The sequence below is a fragment of the Delphinapterus leucas genome, chromosome 7 (assembly GCF_059928025.1).
Source record: "Delphinapterus leucas isolate spDelLeu-1000000601 "Yukka" chromosome 7, BTC_Dleu_Yukka2, whole genome shotgun sequence".
In the NCBI taxonomy this organism is placed as follows: domain Eukaryota; kingdom Metazoa; phylum Chordata; class Mammalia; order Artiodactyla; family Monodontidae; genus Delphinapterus; species Delphinapterus leucas.
Window position 1 is genome coordinate 27178417 of NC_143135.1, and position 12010 is coordinate 27190426.

Below are 12010 nucleotides of genomic sequence, written 5' to 3' on the forward strand. Positions count from 1 at the left end.
AAATGGAAGGAAAGGAAACAGCACTCCAGGCAGTTTAATCCATGTTTTTGTGGTCCTTCATTATCCTGACACCATATTTCTCTATTTCTATGAAAGACAATGTAAAAGTGCCTTAAACGTTAGAACAAGATTTGAGGTAGCTTGAAAGAACTGTCAGTGATAGCTCATACATTTGGAAAGTTTTGAAACCCATGATAATTTTTCATCTCTTTGGATTGAGTTTCTGTGATGTCATGGAGAAGACTCTTGGCCTTCATTCCTCTAACTGGAACGCAAAGGAAGCCATCTGAAGTCAGGAGTGCTGCGGTGGTGTTAAAGCCACTGTCTGCAGTGGTTACCACCTGTTATGAGACAAGTTTAGTAAGTGAAAGGATCTAAAAATAACTAGGGGCTAAGAGAGCACATTTCAGATAAATTCATCAGAGTTATGGCATGTTTAGGATATTGAAAAACAATCTTAGTACTGCATCTTGACTCTATGAACTCAGACTGACTTCTCACAGACTAAGCTCAACGGAGAATTTCCCTTCCGTGGTTCCGAAAGAAAGAAAAAGGGGAAATATTAGCTATTTTACACCAAGATGTCAATGTGACAGTCATTTTTTTTTTTAAAAATAAATTTATTTATTTATTTTTGGCTGAGTTGGGTCTTTGTTGCTGCGCTTGGGCTTTCTCTAGTTGCAGCGAGCAGGGACTACTCTTCATTGTGGTGCGAGGGCTTCTCATTGCTGTGGCTCCGTTGCGGAGCACGGGCTCTAGGTGTGCGGGCTTCAGTAGCTGTGGCTTGCAGGCTCTAGAGCACAGGCTCAGTAGTTGTGGTGCACGGGCCTAGTTACTCCACGGCATGTGGGATCTTCCCAGACCAGGTCTCGAACCCGTGTCCCCGGCATTGGCGGGCAGATTCTTAACCACTGCACCATCAGGGAAGCCTGCGACAGTCATTTTTTAATGAGAAGACTGTTCTTCTCTTTCTCCTCCGCCAATTCAACCCTTGCTACATGATAGTTTGTCTAAAACTAGTACAAATGTTGATTTGCTCTGAATTGCTTAATATTTTTGTTGTGGAAGAATTACAGGTGCGTCTTGAACTTACTTCTTGAAGAATTATACAACTCCACTCCTCCACCACCTCTCATATTAAGTAAAACCCTTATACCCTTATAGGAAAGTTTCAAATGAAAATATACAATGTTTGTCATAACCTTTGGTATTTCTTCTCAGTAACAATAGTAAGGGAAAGTGACCCCATGTTTCTCCATTCATAATAATAGATACATATCTAAATAAATACTACCGTCTGCAGTTTAAATTCCATACAGGTAAAAGGTTCTCAGGGAAGGTCAAGAATACAGTAAAGCTTCATTAATTCAAATTTTGCTTATTTAGAAGTACAATAAGTTAGACTCATGGTATGCCACTATTATGAACACATTTACTAAGCAAAATATTATACAAAAATTATAAAGGAAAAACCATTAGACTGAAAAACACTCATGAGAGTTTTAAACATTTATTTATGTTGCTTTTCTCCTAATTAAATGAAATTAATGTTATTTACTGACTCATCTTGCAAACAAATTAGAGCATTAGATGCCATTTCAGAAGATTTAATCTTCACAACTTTCAGATATTTTTTATATTTATTTAAAACGCATTTCCTTGAACTATATGATTGTTGAGTATAATTGCAAGATTCTAATAGCTTTTCAAGGGAGTATAAATTAGTAAATTATTACTTACTGTACTAGCTTTAAAAAAAGTTCTCCCCTTCCATAAACTAAAGGCCATGTGTCTTGGTCTGTACTGGTCTAACGTGCCAGCACATCTCCCCAACCCCTGTGTATCTGTATCTTGGTCATGTCAGACAGACACTGACAGGACACTAGGACCACCTCTGCAGTGATTGCCTGAACTTTTTGCCTGCTCAATATGGCTCCCCCTTTTGGGGGGTATTGGTACCTATATCCCCTTTAGGAAATGTCCTCTATTTTTAGTTCATGTGGACTATGGCATCTTTGCTTAGGGTCCTCAGAAAGAGGAGCCTGAGGCAAATGGCTTATGTGCTACTACTTAGTTAGGGAGTACAGTCCCAGGGAGCGAGAGTAAGGGACAAGCAGAGAAAGAAGAAAAGCCAATATAAGAATGTGCTATCAAGCTGTCCTCCAAGGAGCCTTTTAAACAGTGTTCTTAGGAGAGTTTCTCCTGGAGAAGAAAGAGGGAAGAATTTATCCATCAGCTTCTATCTCTCTTTGGTCAAAGGTTTGCCCAAGGTTACACAACTGGAGTGGTGGGTTAAAGATTCAAATGCAGGAAGTCTGGCTCTAGAGCCCTTGGCCATTCATCACATGTTCTCATAAATGTTAGTCATTGATAAGAACTAAGGAGAAAGTAGAAGCAAGGATAGTGGGCAGGGCAGGGTTTGGAAATTTTCAGTTGACAAGGGATGTGGCTTCACTGAGGTGATACTTGAGTAGAGACCTGAAGATCAATAAGATCTCTAGGGAAAGAGCGTTCCAGGAAATGCATAGAACTGAGATGCTGTGTTTGATGGATAATGAAGTAAATGTGGCAGCAGCAGTGTGAGAGAGAGGAGAGCAGCAGGACATAAGGCCAGAGAGAAGAGAGGGCTACAGATCATGCAGGGCCTTGGGCCATTGTAAGACCTTTGGCTCTTACTCCAAGATGGGAAGCCATTGACAGGTTAGGAGCAGAGAAGTGATATGCTCTGACTGAGTATTAATAGAATCATTAGGTTAATAGAGCAAAAAGGGGCCAAGGTAGAAGCAGGAATAAGCAGTTATAAGGCTTTTGCAATCTCTAGGTGAGAGAAACTAGTGTCTTTGTCCAGGGTGGCGGGAGTGGAGGTGAGGAAGTGTAATTGGGCCCTTGATATATTTTGAAAGTGGAAGCAGGTTCTGCTGATGGATTAAGTTAGAAATAAGTAACAAAATAAATAATCAGAAAAGGCCCTATATTGAGAAATTTGAAAAGATATTTTGACTAACTCATGGGATAATGAAGAAATCCTAATGAAAATTTTAAAAGGAAATATTTAGAACCAAAGAAAAATATGTGAGATGCAGCTAAAGCATACTTGAAGGAAATTTACAACTTTAAATGCTTATATTAAAAGAGAAGAGGGACTAAAATTTAATAATTAAGTATCCAACTCGAGAAGTTAGGAAAATAACAGCAGAATGCACTCAAAGAATTAGAAGGAATTATCAATAGTAAATTAGAGAAATCAATATAACATGTGATAAGTATAAAACAGAACCAACAGTCAAAAAACTGGTTCTTTTAGGGCTTCCCTGGTGGCGCAGTGGTTGAGAGTCCTCCTGCCGATGCAGGGGACGCTGGTTCATGCCCTGGTCCAGGAAGATCCCACATGCCGCAGAGCGGCTGGGCCCGTGAGCCATGGCCGCTGAGCCTGCGCATCCGGAGCCTGTGCTCCGCAACGGGAGAGGCCACAACAATGAGAGGCCTGCGTACCACAAAACAAAACAAAACAAACAAACAAAACAATTGGTTCTTTTAAAATATTAATAAAATGTATATACTTGGCCAAACTGATTAATTTTAAAAAAGCAAAGGTAAATAATATTAGGAACAAAAAAAGATATAAGTATAGATGCTGAGAAATTAAGAAAATAATTAAAGGATATTATAAGTAAATTTATGTTAATAAATACTATAACTTAAATAAGTAAAATGGCCAAATTCCTGGACAAAAGTAATTTAACAGAATAGAATCAAGAAGAAATGGAAAGCCTGTATAGTCCAATAATCATAGAAAAAAATAGAATCAGTAGTTAAAAATCTCCCCACAAAGAGAACACCATTACCAAATAATTTTATTGGCAAATTCTACCAAACATATAAGAAACAAAATATTACAAAAGAAGTAACACTTCCCACCTCATTTCAGAGGCTAGGATAAACTTAATACCAAACCTTGATGAGGATAGTTTAAGAAAATTACATGTTAATATCATTTATGAACATAGAAGCAAAAATCCTAAGGAAAATATTAGCAAATTAAATACAGCAATCTGTAAAAAAGGTAATACACTGTGACCAATTTGGATTGATCCAGGAATGCAAGATTAGCTTAAAATTTTTAAAAATTAATGTAACTAATATATAACCAATGAAAGGATAAATAATAATATGAGCACATCTCAATAAATGTAAGAAAAGGAACTTTACATAACTCAACATACCTTTAAGAAAAAAAATCTTAACAAAATGGGATTGATAGGAAATTACTTAACCTGCTACAGAGTATTACAGTCCTAAACAGACTTTAAAAAAAACTAATTGAGCTGTTTTTTAAATGTATATGACATGGTAAAGGGTGAACAAGAGCCAATTTCCAAAGAAGAATAATAAGGTAAGGGTACTTGTCCTGCCAAATATCAAGATTTACCAGATATAATCAACGCAGTATGGTACTGGACAGGGAGAGAGAAATTGACAAATTGAAGAAAATAGAACACACAGAAACAGACCCACACTTAAATGGAGGTGTCATATTTTATAAGATGGTTACTGCAGGTTAATGGGAAAGTAATTGCTGCCAGGACAAAAGAAAGAGAGAGAGAGAGACAGAGACAGAGAGACAGAGACAGAGAGAGACAGAGAGAGAGAGAGACACAGAGAGAGAGAGACAGAGACAGAGAGAGACAGAGACAGAGAGAGACACAGAGAGAGACACACACACACAGAGAGAGAGAGACACACACACACAGAGAGAGAGAGACACAGAGAGAGAGAGAGACACAGAGAGAGAGAGAGAGACACACAGAGAGAGAGAGAGAGACACAGAGAGAGAGAGAGACAGACAGAGAGAGAGAGAGAGACACAGAGAGAGAGAGAGAGGGAGAGAGAGAGACACAGAGAGAGAGAGAGAGAGACACACAGAGAGAGACACAGAGAGACAGAGAGAGAGATGAAAGAAAGAAAGAGAAAGAAAAGAAAGAAAGAAAGAAAGAAAGAAAGAAAGAAAGAAAGAAAGAAAGAAAGAAAAGAAAGAAAAAAGGAAGGAAGGAAGGAGGGAAGGAAGAGAAAGAAAGAAGGAAAGAAAGACCTTGGACCTTGCCTAACATCATCTCTGACCATCCCTTCCTTCGTTTAATCTCCTTCCACAAATGTCTGTTTCTGTGAATGGCAATACCATTTACCCAGTTGCCCAAGCCAGACCTGGGAGCCATCCTTGCCTCTTTTTACTCCCTGAACATCATGTTCTATTAATTCTCAAATCTGATACATACACTGTCCCATCCTTTTACCCCTCCTTTACTGCACTAACTCCTACTAAGACTTCCGATCTCTTACATGGCATTTCTGAGTTAGGTTCTACTCAGTGGTCCCATCACACCTTGTACCCTGTTGTTATTATACTCACGTTATTGCAATTGCCAGTTTATTTCTAGGTAAGTTTCTGAGCATCCCTTAGAAATTCCTCGACGATTAGTATCCAGCCTTGTTTATAGTTTTATTTCCAGTGTCTAGCACTGTGCCTGGAATATAGGAAACAATTATTAAGTATTTGGATAATGCATAAATTAATAAATAAATGTGTGAATGATGGCTACAAAGTAACCAAATTCTACAACTAAAATATTTGAAATTTGTTTAAGCTTTATCATTCACTCATCTCACTCTGTTATTTGAAGTGTTCCCCAAATAGATTTAGTTTAAGACAATATTATTTCGGGTTGTAAAACCACTTTTCATACATTCTTCCTTTCTTCACATAGATTAGAGATATTTTATACAGGAGCAAAAAACATTCCAAATTAATTCAGTTCTGTATTTCCAGAATGATGTTTCTCTGAAAGGGAATAAATCTTCCATGTTGTAACACAGCACAGGTTGTACATACATTTTAAAAATTGCTATCTTTCCTCTTCATTAAAGTAAAACATTAATTAGAATTGTCTGGAACATCTTTAGGTGCCCAATACATGTTTGATGAATGAATAAAATATTAAAGGTATAAGCAAGTGTGCTTATTTTTTTATATATAGGAATGACTCTTCCTATTCACTTATTATCAATTTCCTTGTCATTTCTTTCTGAAGGAGTTTGATTGGCCAATAGAAGGGCTGCTTCTTCCAAACGGTCCTCCCATGAAGAAACCCATCTCTAAGACACTGGAGCAATATGTCCCTGTGAGACTCAGAGTTTTGCGGAATGGAGACAAGAACAAAACCAGAGCCCTTATTATAATCAGTCCAGACATCTCACCTAGGCGGAAAATGCAGTAAGAACAACTTTTTCATATTTCGCATCAAGCATACTTTCTAATTTCTACAGATTTTTGTCTTCTTGATTACAGATGTTTTTCTGGGGAAATTTTGTGTTTATTCTTTAAAAAGGGCTCCCATATTGATATTTGGAGGTAAAAATAGATACTAAAATTCATTTAGTTTCTAAGTTAGGAACTTAATTTGAACACTGGTGATTTAGGCTGGCCATGAGAGAGCATGAGTTAGAAATAAGTAGTTCTGATAAAAAAAAGTTTTATGATCAATATCTATTTTGAATTAGCATTACTGTTTGGGTTTATTAATGTATTTTGAAATAAATGAACTCATAAATTGCTTCTTAAATCTAATTTTGTAATTTCTTATTTAAGTTATTATTTACTTTGTTATTATTTACATTATTTAAGTTATTACACACAATTATTTACATTTAGATCTTTGGAATATTTAATGAACAAATATAGTTCTCAAAATATAACTTTACATAATCTACATCCTTGCCTTGGAATAACATTTTAAAAGTTTACCATCCTAGAAAAGCATCGATCTGCCCTTTAGCTTACGTTATGAGGTTGGAATAAAATCTTCCCAAACACCCAGTATTTCTGCAACATTGGAGAAAGTCACCTGCTGTATTTTCATTACATTTTATGACAAAAGGAATCATAGATCAGGGCAAAACTCTGATGTAAAGAATGAATTAAACACATTGTTTCTCATATTATTAGCTGTGATATTACCTCTTGACCTTTCTTTTGAGATGTTTGGAATATTTGAGGCTGCTGATAATAGTTTAATATTACTTTCTTCACATTGATTAAATATACTTCATACATCACTGAACAATGAGTAACATTCAGATCGGCTGTCCACTGAACTGCCTATAAAGATGATAAAGTAAAATTTTAATCTTCAAAGTAAAGTCAACCCTGAAATTGAAATCTTTGACGCATACATTTCATAATTAGCTCATTCTACTAGACATAAAATGTGAGGGTAATGCCCTTAAAGTAGTATATGACTTTTTCTTTAACGTGCAAAATTAACAGGTAATTTCTATCCCTTCCTATCTTTATGTGTCTCAAAATTATATAGAGATTTAATCTGATCAATTTATGTTTTAAAATGCATGATTCAATCAGGTAATCCAAACGTAATTTGAGAGATTTGTTAATCTGGACAGCTATTCTAGTAGAGAGTATGTGAAACTCTCTGCTAAGTTCATGGAACAGTGTGTCCTGGTTAATCAAATATTCATTTTGTTCTCTACATGAATTAATTATTCCCAAATAATTAAAATACACTGGCATACATTTGACATCAAAACTCTACTGAATATAGTTTAATTTTTCTTGGCTGATTCAGAAAATTTTCTACAGGATCATCAGTAGCATTCCCCACACCTTCCCCCCAATCTTTCTGTAAGTACTGGTAACAGAAGATTTAAATAGGGAGTGTTTTGGTTAACATTACATTTGAACACTATATCTTTCATTTAATAAAATATAAAGATTCTAAAAATACACAATTCTTTCTTACTTGAAAATTTGAATGATGTATATTGCAATTCTTTTACTGTGATCGTCATTAATTTTTTATTAAAAACATTTTTAGTTTTGGATTGATAACTGAAACAGTATCTGAGTAATATATTAATAAACATATAAATATGAACAGTATATGAATAAAACATCAAAGGCAAAATGAATGTAATCTCTGCATTTTCTTCAAAGTTGATAAATTCACATCTCAGAGTGTTCAACATTATTGGAAAAGGATTCAGATATTGAAAATTTATTTTCTTGTATAAATTTTTCATAGTATAAATGTTTGTGAAGTTTAATATTTAATTGTGGTAGTATTTGAAATCCTATTTTTTTAAGAAAGGCATTTTTTTTAGAGTAAATAATGAAAACCTCACTATTTATTCACATACTTAAACAAGCTGAATGATAATTGACAATGTATACTGCCATATCAGTCAAATCTTGGATCATTTTTTTCAGAAATGTTGACACTGAAAGGAAAGGGAATGTGAAAAATTATGTCACTAAATATTCTGAAACAGAAACAAACCAGACTGGATTTCACCAACTTTTGGAGAGGTAAATACTACCCTAAATGCAAAGATATATTCCATTCAAGTGCCTGAATGATTATAACACAAAATATATATGTACCTATATAAGAAAATAATTGTTAATATAGTGATTCTCGAGTTTTTAATCTGTGAAATATGTAAGCTATAAGTACATGATACCAATGCTAATTAATATGTTTTTCCCCAAAATTTCTAGGTCTGGTGGTTTCCCCTAGCTTCTGAACTACAAACTCTGTAAATGTAAATTATCCCCATTAAAAAATATATATTTCACAATTTTACAGCACTTTGGTTTGAATTTGTTTGAACTGAGGGCAGGATATTTACCTACTTTAAATCAATTTTTAAATGTCACTAATCTATACTATATTTTTATTATACATTATTATAATAAAAATTATTTATAATTTATAATTACATTATAATTTTTCTTTTCATCAATATTTTCCTACCCAAACAAGATTTATTCCCATAGAATTTGATAGCTGTTCAAAAGTAGAATACCTGGTATAAACTTTTTCACAAAATATGTCTTGCTGAATATGAGAGTGTAGTTTTATAGAATTTAAGGAAAATTATGCTATCCTTTAGTAATTTAATAATTCACTTTAGACGGTTTCGAGGATCTTTTGTTGTTGTTGATTCTTCCATCTGCAAAGCTGAAGGGAGACCTAACAGCATAACAAGACCCATTTAAAAATAATAGATATAGACCGTTTTTGTTGATATTTAAATTTGCAGGAAACATGGAGCATTGGAAAAACCAGTCCTGAGAGAACAAAGTCAGAGATAAGACTCTGCTTTTCTGGATACTCTGTAAATCCAAGCCACGTGGTTATCAGTCCTAACTCTTGGTGTGAGGGTCAAAGGATTTCATGTCTAGGACCCTTGCCCCCATGTATTGGGTTGGCCAAAAAGTTTGTTTGGATTTTTCTGTAACATCTTAAGGAAAGACCCGAATGAACTTTTTTGGCCAACTCAGTAACAGAGAAATCCTGAACTGGTCACTCAGTATCTCAGCCTCAGTTTCTTCCCTGTTATTCTATGATGATGCCCTCTCAGGAGGCCATATGATGTAGTAAAAGACCCAGAGAGTTTTAGGTTTGAATTTCAGCTTTTGTACTCACTAACTTTGTGACCTTGGGCAAGGAACTTAATCTCCAGCTCAGTTTCCTTATCTGTAAAATGGGCTTCTCAGAAAGGGTGTGAGAATTAAACGCGAGAGTAGACATGAAGTGTTTGCAGTGCGTGATCCAATTTAATAATGTGTTGCTGACTTTTATGTGTCAGGTGCTTTACAGGTATTCACACATTTAATCTGTAAGATATCCCTATGAGATAAGTACAGTTACATCTCCCTTTTGCTGATGGGGAAAATGAGGCTCAGAGAAGTTAAGTAACTTCCCCAAGGTTACACAGCCAATACATGAGAGGGCTAGAGTTTGAACCCAGGCAATTTGACTGCAGAGTACACATTCCTTATTAGGCACTTAAGAGCCAGTTCTTTTCTTCTCTCTCCATTGATGTTGGCTGGCACATGAACTAGTTAGAGGAATTCAATACAGAGGAAACAGCTTATCCCGTTCTCTCCAACCCACATACATGGGCCAGTTGAATTCAGCACTATTAAAATAGGGTTTCCACAGAACTTGTTGGAAAGTTCCTGATACGAGTCTACTATTTGTACCCTGAAAATACTGTGCAATATTAAGGGTCTGGGCTAGTAACAGGTAACAACTTAGTAAACTACTTCCTATATATAAAATTTGAAGTTTTAAGAGTTACTGAAGACAGGGTGATTCTGTAGATGAAGTTAAGGAATATATGCCTGGTGGTAGCTACATTAAACTAAAGATGTGTTCTTCAGTGGCTGCTTACGCTTTGCCAGTGTAGCCAGTGCAAAGATAACTCTTCTAAAGCACAGTAGTGAATTTAGATCTGAATTTTAGCGTCTACTGTTGGATTTGCATTTCAGAAAAGAAAAGAAGTATAAAAAAATAAATAAATAATAAAATAAAATAGGGTTTCCAAAAAAAGAAGAAAGAAAAATCCACCAGCTTCCCCTTCACTTTACTCTCCCACTTGTCCTAAAACTGGTTACTCCCATAGTCCAAAATTCTCCGAGGAAAATGTGAGTGGAATCAGGTTATCATGATTGTGACTCTCCTTAGGTCATGCTTGGATTTGGGGTGAGTAGCAGGAATTGGGTTGGGTCTTTGGGCAGCATCCAGAGAGAATTAAGCCAATCTTCTGGTTGGGGCTCAATTCTCTTACAGTTCTCCCTCCCACCCGCCCCGCAATACCTCCACCCGACAATTCCTATGGATGAGAAACCCAGTCCAGTTCTCACCAGCCCATCAGCTTCCAGAGTTGTGACAGGAGAGGGAGAGACTTAATTCCCACTGGCTTATTTCCTTCTAAGACCTCTCAGAAAAATGGAGGGCCTAATTACCTGCTCGATTGCTTTTGGCCATCTAAGGTAATAAAATTGAGAAATATTTTTCATACAGCTGAGTCTTCTTGATGAGCATAAAGTCACTTCTAACTCATTTACTATAGACAGTACATTCTAATATAAAACAGCATTCTTTAGGACACGACCCATCACTCTGTTTAGCTCTACTTCCTCTTCCCCAGAATTCCACCTCTTTACCTCTACCCTAAACTGACTAGATAGATTCCAGCCTCTCCACCTCCAGCCCATCTTGCACTTTTCTGACAGTTAACTTTCTAAAAAGCAGATCTGCCAACACCATACCTCTACTATAATTCCTTCAATGACTTCCTGATACTTAACGGGATAAAGGCCATGTTCATTAGTCTGGCACCCTAAGTGCTTTCACTTGGCTTCCATCTTTTTTACCAGCTTCACCTGGCTCTACCTCTTGTCCACAAACTCAGCTCCAGCCATATAAAACTTCTCTAAGTCCTGACCCTACTTGGTGAACTCTGGTTTATTCATCAAGGCCCACCCCGAATGTTACTTCCTTACCTGAGGCTTCCCTGGAAGAATTCATTGTTTTTCCCCTGTGTCCTCACCTCCCTGGCCAGGTGCCTGTGACAGCACCCACTAGTTCATATCACACTTCAGTTGCTGGCTGGTCTCTCCCCGCTACTAGAGAAGGAGCCCTTCAGGAAACAAGGAAACTGTATCGTTCATCTCAATATCCACAGGGCTGGCCCAGAGCTTGTTTGAGGGGAAAAAAATCACTGTTTAATGTTTAACCTGGCAAAAATTTCCTATCTGAAAGGGAGTTAAAGAGCTATATATAGGGATCACTTCTGGTGGAGAGAGGTGAGGAACTGCTGGGTGATGGATGTAACTTTGGAGAGAGTAGAACTTCAACAGCAAAAGCTGAGGAAGGTGTTTAATGTAGAAGGGAGAACAAGAGAAAAGGCACACAAATAGGAAAGTAGGGGCATACTGAGGAGTGAAAAATAAATAGTGATGTGGGTTTTTTTGTTTTTTTGATTTGTTGATCATGCTTGGTACTGTGCTAAGCATGTTTCATAATCAACCCTTAATCTTCACAGCAACCTTGAAAGGTAAGAAATTTAGGCTTAGAGAGCTTAAATAATTTGCCCAGTCTTACAACTTGGAGAGGGAGAATGAGACTCAAAAGGGGGCTGCTGGTTT

The 12010-nt window shown here is 36.4% G+C and overlaps 1 protein-coding gene across 1 annotated transcript in view; it reads left to right on the forward strand.

Moving 5' to 3' along the window:
• LOC111179752 (doublecortin domain-containing protein 1) overlaps positions 1-12010 on the forward strand; it is a 224465-nt gene that overhangs the window by 153298 nt on the left and 59157 nt on the right. The window contains exon 11 of the mRNA XM_089915854.1: positions 6087-6268. Coding sequence (XP_089771980.1) covers positions 6087-6268 — 182 coding nt within the window. The remainder of the gene's footprint in view (positions 1-6086; positions 6269-12010) is intronic.